The sequence below is a fragment of the Urocitellus parryii genome, chromosome 2, assembly GCF_045843805.1.
Source record: "Urocitellus parryii isolate mUroPar1 chromosome 2, mUroPar1.hap1, whole genome shotgun sequence".
In the NCBI taxonomy this organism is placed as follows: domain Eukaryota; kingdom Metazoa; phylum Chordata; class Mammalia; order Rodentia; family Sciuridae; genus Urocitellus; species Urocitellus parryii.
The window spans coordinates 212,501,936-212,516,389 of NC_135532.1; the positions used below are offsets into that span (position 1 = coordinate 212,501,936).

The following is a 14,454-nucleotide window of genomic DNA, read 5'->3' on the forward strand; positions in this document are numbered from 1 at the left end:
TAGAAACAGCATGTGAGACTCAGGTGAGCACACCGTGCCTGCAGCTATTTCCACTGATGCTGTTTGCAATTTCAGCACTTTCTTTCTCCCTACGGTGCTCATTGCCTCATCATTTGCCTGGTGCCCTGAGAGACCACTTTCCTTTGTTCCTCATTTTCAGGAACAGGGATCAGCCCAGGGAGCAGCAGTTGAGAGCAGCATATGCCTGTGTTCTAGAAGTGCATTATTAAAGCACACCTTCATTCTGTCAACCCAGGGTCCTGCCAGGAAAAAGGGGATCCAGCACCCTGTACATTCACAGAAGCACATGAGAAAAAAACAAATCAAAATGAACGCAAAGGATGCTTTGTAAAGACATAGATCTTTGCACAGTGGAAAAGTCAGGTCTATCGCTTTGCAAAGGGCAGACCAGCCTCTTCCTAATGTCAAATTGAAGGACGTAGAATCTCTTCTGTGTTAGTAGTTCATTTCCTGGAACTTTAAAACTCTTTGATATTAATGGATGAGGTAAAACATTTCAGATATTTTTTCAGACATACCATGTTCTACTTTGGTACCATCCATTTGTACTGTGTACCTGTAAAGTGACTTTCCTAGTTTCTGACAAGACCCACAATTAATCACTAGCTTGGGGTAACTTGTGTCTCTTTATGCCATTGATTCTAGGAAAATACTTTCAGAAGCCTGGAAAGCCATATATTTATTATAATTTGTCCTTAAGATACTAGTGTTCAGGGATGAAACAATCACCAAGATTTATACATTTATTAAATCAATGATATCATTTTAAAATGAAAAAGTGTTTAAAATATTTTTCTTAACATACAGGAAAAATAAAAATAATCCTACCTTTTACATTACTCTACTTTTTGATAAAACCTTAGGTATAGTTTATTCTTTTTTTTTTGGCAACGGGAATTGAACTCGGGGACACTCAGCCACTGAGCCACATCCCCAGCCCTATTTTGTATTTCATTTAGAGGCAGGGTCTCTCTAAGTTGCTTAGCACTTTGCTTTTGCTGAAGTTGGCTTTGAACTCATAATTCTCCTGCCTTAGCCTCCCAAGCTTCTGGGATTATAGGTGTGTGCCACTGTGCCTGCTAGTTTATTCTTAATACAAACCTGCCTTCTGATTTATTACTCTTGTAAGAGTTTATTTTAGCTCTGATAGTTGTTTTCCTTTTTCTCACAAGCACATCCATCTCTGCCAGTGTTTCTTAAAAGAAGATCCCAACCCCTTCTCTGATAGGAACCATGTATGTGATTGTAAGCGGATCACTGAGGTTCCAAAGGTCTTGTTCTCTTCACACATAAAATGAAGGGCTAAACTTCATGATCTTCATAAACCTGGCAGATCTATTCAAATTCATACTTTCCCTGTAGGAATTATAGTATCTGAGATTTGATAATAAAATTAGTAAGGCTTACTCCATAAGCAAGTGCAAAAAAACAATTTCGTTATTCTGCGTAAGTAATTTAAAATACCTGAACGAGGAAATGTACTTGACTTTAAAACTAAACCCTCTGTAATTTAACTCTGCTTTGGTACCTCCTAAGTGGGCTGCTGGAAAACATCAGGCATGGCTGGGGACATTGTGTTGTAGATGCAGTATTATACCACAGTCCCTTGGCATTTTTGCTGTTGTTGTTATGGTTTTAAATTCTCCATCTAAATGCCAACATCGACACCTATTTTTGTCATCTGCTTCTATCTCATTAAGTATAGAACAAAAAGAACAAAACAATGATATTCAAGGAGTCTGGTTCTGAGAATTTCAGATTAAGGAGTCTTTCTTTTGTAGGTTCAATAAATGAGTGATTATTCCACAGGTGGCTAGATTGTATTCAGAAAGCATCTTTTGTTTTTTTATGGTGTGAAGACCAGAAGGACTTTGAAGACAGATCTGTGGATCTGTTAGTACCAAGTTGATGACTAAAGAAATCACTCTACGCTGACTGCTAAAGGTGCAGGGACTTCTGGTAGTGGGGCTGTGTCTCTCTATATTTTATTTTATTAAGAAATTTCCCATTTGGAATTGAATGGACTCTTATTTTTTCCCTCCTTCTCTCCAGGATGAGAACGCAGTCAGCTTCTTACCTTGAAGAAGGTCATGGTTGATCCATCTCTGACCGCCCCATATTCTATCTTGGTTTGCTTTGCCAGATCGTCTGCTGAATCTATGGGGGATTCCATTCTCTCTACTGTCAAGAAGGCAGCCAGGTTGGCAGTGTAGGACGAAATGATGATTAGGGTGAAAAACCACCAAATTCCTCCAACTATTCTGGTTGATAGAGCTTTGGGCATCAGCTCTGATCCTGTGGTGTTATCATCAGAGTAAAAGTGTTAAACAGAGGGAGAAGAAAAGGGAAGACTAACAGTTGGACTCTATTCTAGGGTGATAAGCCAGTCAAGGACTCTCTATCATGTATGTAGACAAAATAAATGCTTTTTTAAAGAAATGGAGCAGAATATAAATGATCTTTTTTTAAAAACCAGTAGTCATCACTTTTGCTGAAAATATCATTTATCAACAGCTGATGGTATTAAAATGGCTCTAACCCTGAGATGGTCCTTGTCTAAAATTTAGTTTAGCTGCTTAAAATTGAAACATTAATCCTAAGACTTCTGTCCCTTTATTCTTGTCTAAAATACATCCTATAGTGTGAATTAAAATGTTCTAGGACTTTTTATAGCTATGAAAAAAATTAAAATGCTAACATGTTTATTTAAGGTTAAAGAATATAAAAAACTTTCAAAAATTAACGTATTATGTCATTTATCACATGTCATTTACAATGAAATTTTTCAATAAAATGAATTAAGATGCAGTCACATGATGGTGAATGAATTATTTTACTAGTTTTATGTTACTTTTAAAGTCACAATTATGTTTTTCTAATGTAGAGTCATGTTTGGTAAAAAAGAATATATTCCTTGAAAAATCTAATTCTGTCCTTTAAAAAGTGCTATTTCTTAAGGGCAATTTAAAAACTGGCTGTTTCTCAGCTGGAGAGAGGCCCTTCTTAGTAAGAATATACATTTTGGGTATTATTCAGATGATTATTTATTTTTGAGGGGTACCAGGGATTGAACTCAGGGGCACTCAACCACTGAGCCACATCCCCAGCCCTAGTTTTTATTTTATTTAGAGACAGGGTCTCGGTGAGTTGCTTAGCACCTTGCTATTGTTGAGGCTGGGTTTGAACTCAAGATTCTCCAGTCTCAGCCTCCAGAGCCACTGGGATTACAGACATGTTTCACAGAGCTTGGCTCAGATGATTACATTTTAAAGATAGCATAGAAGAACTTATTATTAATGTTTACCAAGAAAACTTTCTTTTCTGAAAGAAAGGATATCGGCTAAGTTTACATAAAAGGCAGACATCTTAGACATGGTCTGGTTCAATTTTGACCTAACTGAATTGTGGATGTCTACAAACGCAGCAGCAGAATCAGAAGGGCCCAGAGGTACAATTTGAGTTCAAGTTGTACTGACTCATGAATGCATTTTGTCTAGTCCATTTGCCTGGAATTGACCCTTGGTCCTGTACTTAGCATTTCCTCTGGGAATCTGAGAACACCAGAGTTTGTGTCAACAGCCAAAAACCCTCTGGGTGGGAAACCCTAGAGGACAAAGTAGAGTAGGTCCAATATCTTGTTTAAAGGATCTTTTTTCTATCTATACCGATTTGGTGTCTTGAAATTTTGTTGTTAATAATGGCTTAAGATAGAAGGGGAAATTGGAGTCTTCCAATCTACAAATAAATGATTTTATGCTCAGGTTTAATCTATAAACAGACACACACATTGCTCACGAAGTCAAAGCCAGCTCAAGGCTGGCGATAAGCAGATGAAGGTTGGCAGAGATTCTGGGCTTTGAATAAACAGATCTATTCTCCTAATGCTATTAGGGATCTTTGTGCTTTACTCCCTCTTAATGAGAAAAGTGGTTGGACTACAGTTTGCATTTCCTTCTCTTGTTTGTTTAAATTTGGGTGCATAATATTACATAAATTTATAATAGTTTCCATTAAATTGCCTCCAAGGATTTAGTGAAATAATTTGTTGTTGTTGTTTTAATCTTGTGGTTAAATGGGATTTATATGCCTATGGGTGTATGTGTTTAAAGCCCAAGGTTATTTCATATCTTTGTACTTAATTGATCTAGCAGCCTTGTAGCAATGTGATATTATTTTAGATCTTTAGTTGGTTATCATTAAAGTACCATTTACTTCATAAAATAGCCACAGGAAATAAATAACACAGCTAATATATGTATTTTTCTTAGTTTATAGGTGCAGATTTTCTGCTATTAATTTATCTGTGTGTTATTTGGTTACATTCATGAAAAGATTAGTTTTTAACACATTTGCACGTTTGTATATTGTACCACAGTAAATCTGGGCAGATTAATAACCAACTGTTGACATGTAAAATATATATTCATATTGCACACTTTAAAATAAATATGTGTTTTTGGATGAAATTCTCTTAAAATTAAAAAAGTACATATTATAGAATCCTACTGAAATTACATTTTAAACTCTCCGTAGATGTTATCACCTCAATTCCTCGATATTTTTTTGTTTTAAAAAAATTTCACATGTTTTGTGAAGTTTGTGACTCTCAATGTTAACTGGCATATTTAGAAATGGCTTCCCTGAAGAAGAGATGATCTATGTGAATTCAGAACTCTACAGGATGAAGTTATGAAAACAATAAAAGTAGAGCAAAACACCATTGGCAAACATTCGGGATGAGAGACAATACTTGCTGAGGTCTCTTTAGTGCCATTTACGGCAGACATGACAGCCAATCCTGATCCAGACTTTGCTCACGCTCTGTAGAAAAGAGAAAGTCTGATCATCACATTCAGAAAGAAATTAAACAAAATGGTTTCCAATCGAGTACAGTGACAAAGCTTCTGCGAACAAGAGAGAGCACCACAGAGCAGAGCTACCTGGTCCAACGCCACATGCCAAGGACAGATACACTAACAGTCACGAGTACCCCGAGTTTGAGCATGGAAACAGTTTGTTGCACCTGAGAAAGGTTGGTAAACTTCTGAAAGACAAGCAGAGTCTGGTTGGGGCTGACTGTCATGTACCCAAGGTAGTGGTAACTAGCAGACACTGCATCCCACAGTTTGCTGTGGATGATGGTAAACTCCAAACAGGTAGAATGTGAAAGAGAAGTTCTGGGGGTGGGCACACTCACAGGACAGAACGCGGTCACTGCCATATGTCTGTACAGCCTGCTGCATGCTCTGTGAAACCTAAGTGCATTTTTTTTTCTATTCTAATGGCTGAAGAAGGTGAACTTTAGGGGAGGGGAGGAGGTCTCCTTCACTTTGAAAGTAATTGCTTACAAGATAAATACCCTAAAAAATTAAATGCACTGGTAAAGCAAGATATAGCTTCTAATGGGGTTTGTTGCAGGATTTATAGCTCTGTGCTGTGCTCTAAATTCAAGCCAGTGGTTTCTAGTAAATCAGGTAGTGTCGGTACCTATTTAGCAGTGCCCACATAAACTATGCATAATTGCATAAAGAGAGGATCTACCTGTTTTTTTTTTAGTTATTTTGTATTTCTGAATAATTACCATTGGCTCTTAAGCTCTGTCTCTGTCTCATTTGGAGATACAGAATATAAGCATTTCAGGTGGTAAGATAACAACTCCCTAACGAGAAACCTTAGGTTCACATTTCAAATAACAAACACAATTTAATGGTATATCCCAGTTGGATTTTCCTTTGCCAATTTATTTTGTAGCTTATTGTCAAATGAACAGATATTCCAAACACAATAATATCTGTGACTTATGATTTTCTTAAATTGATGTATTTAATCTTTGAAGTATTTTCTAGACTCGATGCATGGAATCAAAGTTGAAGAAAACCCACAAGAGATGGATTTCTTCCAAAGGTTAATACAACTCACCCCTCCCCCTGCAACAAAGCCAAAATATCCTAAATCATAGAAAAATGGATAAAATGCACTACATTTCTCTAGTTTGATTTTTATTTTGTCAACCCCTACAGTTTACTGTTGCTAAGGTTACCAGTGAGGGAGATTGTGACAAGTTCCTGGGAGGCTAAGATGAATCTCGGTAGGGTTTGTCAGAGTGGTAATTAGGTGAAAGTTCTAGATATGGTGAGCAATTGGAGGAATCTAAGTGAACTTAATCTTCAAACCATTTAAATTTCGTTCCTTTCAAACCTCTGACTTGTGGAGTTATGGCTGAAAAGGAAAAGATTGACACCTCCATCTATGCAAATTTGTATACAATTTCTAAGGTACTTTATCCTTTGCTACCCACAGGAAAATAAGTATTCATCGCCTGATAGAAGTCTTATTTTAGATATATAGCAAGGGAGTTCCATTAAGGTCATATTTTTGCCGTTTTCTTTGCCTTCAGAACTAGTTAGAATGTCAGGGGCTATTATTTGAAATTCCTGAGATGACGCTTCAGCCTACCCTCTAGCTTCATGGTGGAGTTTACCAGCACGAAAGCCTGTCAGCAGACTGTGGGATGCGAGTGACAGAGAAGGGCAACCGGTGTACCTTGCTGCATGAGAGCTCCAACTCCAAACCAGAAACTATTTAGTAAAGTAAAATTGTTTTCCACCACGTCTGAGTCGGGGTTGCAGGGGTGGGGGTTGTACCACTCGTAGGGTGTAAACCTGTGGTGTCAACAGAAACAGTCTGTCAATATCAGATAGATACAAGGGGTACCCGCACAACCTGCTGAGCAATGCAGAAAAACCCAACAGTTAATGATAAAAGAACAAACCAGAAGACCAAAGGCCACGTTCAAAAACTTACTGCTTTGATGAGCAAAGTGCGAGAGCCTTGGGTTAGTGTTTACCAACCTTCTTATTCCTAAATAAATCCCACCGGTCAGCGGGAATCACACTCTTCAGATCTAGGTCTACTGAATTCTTCTGAGTTTTCATTAAATTTCCATTTTACTGAAAGACTAGGTCAACTGTAAAGAAAACTTCCCTCATCCCAAGTATTTACCCCACCAAGGAGTGATGACTGTGACACACACTTGTGGCATAGCAACTACACTGTCAAGATCCTGTGTTGCTAGGTCCTGTGGGAGACAAAAAAGAAGGGTGACATGCCTTTGAGGGACTTCTATGGACAGGTGCTTAGAAGGAGTCTGAGTTGTCTAGTGATTTTGCAAAGCATCAAAGAGGTAACATGTCTGAAAAAAAATTTCCTGAATAAAAATGGGGGATTGGATTTGGGACCTATTAGATATTTTTAGTATAATATATGGAAAACATTAGGATCCTTCAATGAATAGGCAAGGTTAACTTTGAAAGTTATCAAAGTCCAGGCATAGAGGTACATTAGTATTAACTCCATAGTGTGGGTTGTTGGAGAATTTTAAGTTCATAATTTCCTCTTGGTTCATTTTTAATTTGATTGTTTTTAAAACTATGTCCTATGGTCAGTTAATCACCAACCCTAGTTAGGTAAGAAGTTTCTATAGCATAGTCATAGCTCTGCCTGCAGAGCCACAAGCAACACAGGTTCCTGGAAAAACAACTATAGTGTAGGAAGTCAATCCGAGCAAATTAACTCAAGCAGTTTGACTCCAGTCTCTTTATTAGTAAAGAGGAGGGAATCCAGATATCTCTGAGGATGTATTTAAAGTAAAAATCTGGAGATATGTCAGTTGCAGGAAAATGGATGGAATTTGAAACCATTATGTTAAGCACAATTGGCCAAATTCAGGAGGTCAAGGATTGTATTTTTTCTCATGGGAAACTAGAGATGACAAAGGAAAAGTATGTAAGTGTTGGAGGGATCTCATGCAAATTGAAGGGAAGTCTGTAGAATAGAGGAAAAGGATTTGGGGGAGGGCGGAGTGGAAGGAAAGGGAGAAACCTGGGAATGATATTGGCCAAATTACATACATTGGTATATTGTGTGCATGTATGAATATATAATGACAAATCTCACCACTATGTGCAACTATAATGCATGCATTAAAAAATGTGGGAAAAATCTGGGGAATTTCATCCATTTTGTTTCCTTTTCTACATGTCTATCTGACCTCTATAACTCAAAAGAGGTGTTCCCTCTGTGGTTATTTTTCAGGGCTACTTTGCTAAAAGGTGCTTATTTTTCCAAAGAGATATCACCAGATGCTCAGCAAAGTGATCTGGGAATGATTTAAAAATGCAATAATTCTTAGCACTGGAAGCTTTGCCATTTGCCATTGGGTTTTTTTAATGCAAGCAAGAGTATCAGAGTAATGTTAAAGCACCATAAAGCCGATGAGAACATACGGAATTCTCTCCAGCCATAAGGTTTCAGCAGTAAACAGTATCAGGCTGCTGACACATTGGGGAGAACAGGGCGTAAGGTGAATATATAATCTACAGTGCAAAGTAGAGCACACTGTGAATCATGCACAAGGAACTGGGTGGATAGTTTCTCTTAATGAAAAACCATTATCTAACCCCCTGGACACCTTCTAGAAGGTGTACAGTGACTCTTCATCAAGTCTTGGGGGACGGGGATAGCAGCCTGGTAGTTTATCCCACCATAATGGTATCCAACTCATCCTGCAGCTTTTCCACAGCTGCAGGGTGCACTGTGCAGATTCCCATGAAGCTTATGAATATTGCTGTAATTGACAATGCCATGCCAATACATTTTAATTACTGTTTCAACAATATAATTAAGTTTCGAATTTATACACTCTTATAACCATAGTAGTTTGCTGAGCTGAAGGAATGAATACCAATATTAATGAACCTCCTAATTGAAACAGCATGCAGAATAAAGATGCTGTTACTTAAACAATATCATTGTCACTTGTACAATAATTTAAAAATATTAATTGCAATGAATTAGGAGGCTTATACTTTCAAGAGAAGGGGTTTTTCAAATAGACCATAGAATGTGGCAACTGCCAGCCCCCTGATATTCTAGCATTTTTCCTCCCAGAACTGCTCTGATCCATGAGCTTATCTCTTGGAATGCTGCTCCGAATTTGCTCTTATTTCAGTATTTCATACTTTGCACTTATAAGTGAGAACTAATTAAGTTTTTTTTTTTTTTGGCCAAAAGGAGAAACCATCTAAATAGCAATGTGATTCTACCTGCACTGCAGAGATATTGTAGGTTCTTTCTGGGATTCTGAGTGACTTGGGGAGTATGTGGACTGGGGATTGTTAAATGATAACATGAAGCTCTGCTGTAAGACAGCATTGTTTTTTTTTTTTTTTTTTTTTAAATAATGCAGTAGATCTACCTATGTCTGGATGTAGATATCTCAGTTTGGAATTCCTAATGCCTGCTTAACTATAGCTAGTGTGACATCATGCCAGTGGCAGAAGCTCTGGGGTAAGAATTAATATATGACCTGCACCAATGATAATCTGAAACTGCTATTCCCAAATGACTTTCAAAAAATCAGCAATGATGTTCTCTAAAAGGACAGAGAAAGGGACAAATATGCTTAGAATCAGTGTGAAAACTGGCATGTAGAAAAGAAGTCTGATGTTGAAATGTGAAAGTACACTTCAGGTTTATGTTTATATATGTAAAGCTTATATTTGAATGGAAGACATAAAATAATCCTCATCGTGAAGTTTTCTGATTAAAGGACTATCTCTTTATGGCTGAGAATGGACATTGGGCTGCATTGAAAAGAGGGAGATCCATTCATCATTTAAAGAAAAAAAAAAGCTCTATTTGAAGTTGTAACATAAATGTTAGGGATATAGTGTAACCTTAGAATTTACTTTCAAGGGTTTCTCTTTCTTAAATTATCTTTAATTTTTTACCAAATGTAAACTTTAAAGAAGTTAATTTTTATGAAGGCAATCATAAGTCATAAAATAAAAGCAGACATTTTATCTGGACTTGGGTCTATTTAAATTGTGTTTTCACTAGAGGCTTAATTGCTTGGGGTTAAATATTTTTTGAAAAGTAAAAAGAAAAATATGTCAACCACAAAACAAAAACATGAGATTTGCTTTTGTTATAAATGATAGTAATTGAAATTGTTACATTTACCCCCTTAGTTTTTTCCATTGATGTCTGCAATTATATTAGCTCAGCAAATGAATTTTAAGCATCTATCCAATGAAGGATTGGTTTAAATGCAGTGATGGGCTTTCTGTGTCCCCTTTAAAAGAATATAAAAGGATATACTTCACAACAAAAATTCAAAAAGCTCTCAAGGGCTGAAGATGATTATGAGATGAACTCCTTTTCATTTCCACTTCACTGACATTGAATGCAAACCATTAAGATGCTGACCAAAATCATTTTACTTCTTAGCTTTTCAGAGCAGAGTGACTGAGTTCATGGTCTTGTACTATAAGGCTGGCAGGTAATGGTAAATTGGCACACCTCCTATTCAACTGGATTCTGCTTGGAGAATCTCCTGTGAAATGTATTTAGTGGTTGTATAAAGTAGGAGCAGGGATAGACTTAAAAGTGTAGGGCAGATGGAGTTGAAAGGATAGTTTCCATGACAATTCACTTGTGCACAGCAGGGAATTATTTTCTTTATTTTTATATCTCACCACTGTTCTATTTGAAGTTTGCATGTGATACATAAGAGCTTCACTTCCCCAAGAACCAGAGCAAGAGAAAGGGGAGACCAGGAAAATAAGCGAAAAGAGAAAGGGCTGGTGTAGAAATGGTACTGTCAACAAGTAGGAATATTAAGTGGATGGCACTGATAGGATCTGGAGGCTGCTATCATAATAGAAATAGGATGTTTGGGGGCTGGGCTTGTGGCTCAGTGGTAGAGTGCTTGCCTAGCATGTGTGAGGCACTGGGTCCAATTCTCAGAACCCTAGATAAATAAATAAAATAAAAGATCCATTGACAACTATAAAATCTTTCCCAGTTGAGAACCCCAGATGTAGAGTACTAAAGTATCAAAGGATACTATCCCTATAAATAGTGTTTACTATATTATTAGAGGCAAGGTATATGGTAAAAGAGCTTTGGTTCTTTTAAAAGTACAACATCTGAGATTTGCTAATGGTACACACATTTTAAGGTATAGAAAGCTTCAAATCTTTTCATTTCATGTCGAATGCATAAATGTCTCCGTGAAACACACATTTATTCAGTGTCACTATGTCGGCCTTGTAGATCTTTCAGACTTTTCCAGGCTGGGTTATTTTTCCAAGCTTTCTCTATAATTGCACCAGGAAAATAATTACCTGGCATTAATCAAAACCAGACAGTGAACAATGACAAAGGGCTAGTATGAAGAAATATTTCTCTTAGAAATTCCTGGAGGGAAAGCAAAAATTGATTAGGGACAAAGTTCACTGCATTTTGTGGAAAGGTGAAGAAGATTGAAAACAAGCAGATGATACACAAGAGCAACTTTTTTTTTTTAAACTTGACTTATCCAGGAATATCCAATATTTAAGCCAACCGAAAGATAAAATAGATGTTTCAAATTGAACATCAAAGGTATGTATAAAATATGTGATCTACTGAGAGGTAAAAAAATCCTTTGAAGAATTGTGTAGAGCAGAATGGTTAAAGATAGAGTTAAATATCAAAAATAAAACCCAACCAAAGCATCCTAGGGTAACAAAAATTCCATGCCTCCTCACCTTACCTGGAAGTGATATTTCTTGTGGTGTAATTTCTAGAATTCTCTTCTTCTCTCTTGAATGTTTTAAAAATTAATTTTCACAGAATGTTCAAAACATTTTTTTCTTTATTCCGAAGGATTTTTGCAATCTTTCATTCTAGAGCTTCTTAGTTTCTATAATTCTAGCTTTTTCCTTGTTTCCCTTATTTATGTATTCTAAACGTCTTGATATTACTTTTTATTATTCTTATTGAAATGTTTTAGATATTTTAGTTGAGATTTTGCTCTTATTACACTAAAGCTCAGGGAAAATGGATAAATAATCATTTTATATGGCTTCAAATACTAAAAAAATATTAAGTATATGAAATGTCTTTTTACTCTCTTTTGAAGATATCTTTATGAATAATTATACATTATTCATTTAAGCAGGGCTTTTATCTAGAGACCTTGAGAGAATAGAACACTAAGCAAAACTAAAAGTACTCATAAAGAATTTAAAATTTTTGTCTACCTCTAAAGCATACAGGTAAATCCGAGACTGACCTAATCCTGTTATTGTGAATTCAGTCTTCTCAAACCTACCTTGCAATTACAAAGAGTACACAACTGACTCCCAAGCAGGCTAAGAGCACATACATCCAAATATCTGGAGACAGAGGATTGAGAAAGGAGAAGACGCCCGGATTGGTCCCATTGGGCTTCCGGTAGAGAATGCTGATGCCCAGGGTCATGAAGGGCTTAGAGAAGTCAATGACTTTCTCTCGCACATAAGTGATGGTCAGAGGAGCCACTGCCAGGTCAGCCTTCTGCAAAAAGCAAGTGCAAAACTTGTCAGCTTAATTGTCTCACTTCTCTGCAAATGTCTACTCTTTTTTTTCTGGGTATTCCTGATCCCTATTCTCAACTCCAAATGCTTCTCATGCAAGAAATTTCTGTGATTGGACAACTGGCTTCAATATAAAAGCAGACAATTTATGCAGTTATATTTATGAAATAGGATTTATGAGCAAAGAGAAAGCAGAAGGAATAAAGCACCCACACAAACAAATAGACATCGTTCTTGAACTAAATGGAGGAAAACAATGTAGAAGGATATCTTTTAAAAGGGCATGTGAGAACAGGAAGAAATGGGCAGCTTGCTCATAATATTAGTTGACAAGATGAAATTTTGCTCTGAGCCTAAATCTTCGAATTCTTTATCTAGCTTAAGAATCACTCAAGCTTATTTGGTATGAAGGATGGATTCATAAATTTTGATCTTCAATTTTTATCCTTACTTGCCCTTCCAAGTAAGCAAGGCTTGCTATCGAGATTGTTTCTCCTACCTTTTTAAAAATCATTTTCATAATTTAAACAAAGAAAACATTTCTTCTGACTCAACCATTTTTTTTCTTGTACTTTCTCCTAGAGTGTGTTTTTTGAAACATGTGAGATATATTTTTGCTTACGTGATCTATGAGTTCTTTAACCATCCCATTCCACTCTCCTTTGTCATTTTGGGCTCCGTATTTGCCATCGGCAACTAGTTTAACATCGTAAAGGAAACCCAGAATGTTTGACAATTCTTTCAACAGATCCAGGCAATATCCTTCAAATCTGTCATTTCCATACAGGGGTTTGTCAGATTTCCTGTACATCACATAAGGCTCTTCCTAAAGGAAACAAACCAAATATAAAACCTCCATTATCACAAAAGGAAGAATTGCTTCATAAGCATCCTGAAGATATGCAATGTTTGAAGATGATTTTTTCCCTTGTTTTAGAAAAACTTTATTGAGATATAAGATATACCATAAAATATATCCCTTTGAAGTATAGAGATTGGCAGTTTTGGGTACATTTGTATAGTCATACAAATATCATCATTATCTAATTTCAGAACATTTCACTAGCACCCCGACAAATCCATATCCATTAACAATTTCCACCATTCTCATTCCTTCCTCTCCGCAGAGCTTGGAGACCACTATGAAGATGATTTTTAAGAGTTAAACGCACTGACATCAGTCACTTACTTTCCTGTATTTGCTAAATTTGTTCTCCCTACGCCCTCTGCAAATATAGAACACTTCGTAATTTTCTTTTCCTCCTGCCTCTTTGGATAGGAACTTTTTCTTCCAGTGGTGAGGCAGTTATTGTGAGTTGGTGTGACAGAGACACAGTTGTACTTAAATTTGGACTCTGGAAAATGGAAAAGCTCAGAGGGGATGGGGAGCCCAGATGCCTCTGATGTGTCACATCCAGGCTCTTTTGGCATGACCTCCTCCCCTTGACTTTGACCCAAGAGGCTCATCTACTTATGATCGAGAAATCAAAATCACCCAATACATCCTCTCATTTTCTAAATTTCTTGTCTGTTAAATATTCTTGTTTTCTCTTCTACATATCATCTCAACTTCACTATTACTTACTTTTTACATATTTTGGTTGGCTCTTTCCATGTCTTCTTTTATCACCAGTTCCATCGTCTTGTTTGAAAGCAACTCAGATTTGGTAATTCTTTGCTCATATGCTCACTTGGAACTCCCCTTTCCTATGAATAATGGACATTTCCTTCCTACTATGCATCTACAAACTTATTAATTCTTCTTTGACTAAATGATAGTTCATTTTGTTCTAAAAATTGTACTATCAATAAACCTGTAGGTCATGCAAATGTAACAGAAAGCCTTATGTTTCTACAGGCCCGTTGCAAGGACATTAGTGATCAGAAGAGTAAAACCTCGGATGAACTTAGGATGAATCTTTCTTACAAGTTACCTATTACAAAAATAAATAGCTCCAATCTCATGGGCTGAATGAAATAAGGCAGGTATACCAGTAAGTGATGAGTTCAGAGAGGGCTACTCATGCCC

General features: G+C 36.7%; 1 protein-coding gene across 12 annotated transcripts in view; it reads right to left on the minus strand.

The window, feature by feature from the left end:
- Grik1 (glutamate ionotropic receptor kainate type subunit 1) overlaps nucleotides 1–14,454 on the minus strand; it is a 389,318-nt gene that overhangs the window by 29,835 nt on the left and 345,029 nt on the right. For 11 of the 12 annotated variants that reach the window (XM_026396167.1, XM_026396163.2, XM_026396160.1 and 8 more), the window contains 4 exons: nucleotides 13,048–13,251; nucleotides 12,182–12,405; nucleotides 6,565–6,683; nucleotides 2,099–2,316 (listed from right to left, as the gene is read on the minus strand). In XM_026396167.1, coding sequence (XP_026251952.1) covers nucleotides 2,099–2,316; nucleotides 6,565–6,683; nucleotides 12,182–12,405; nucleotides 13,048–13,251 — 765 coding nt within the window. The remainder of the gene's footprint in view (nucleotides 1–2,098; nucleotides 2,317–6,564; nucleotides 6,684–12,181; nucleotides 12,406–13,047; nucleotides 13,252–14,454) is intronic. The other variant, XM_026396166.2, reaches the window with a different exon arrangement.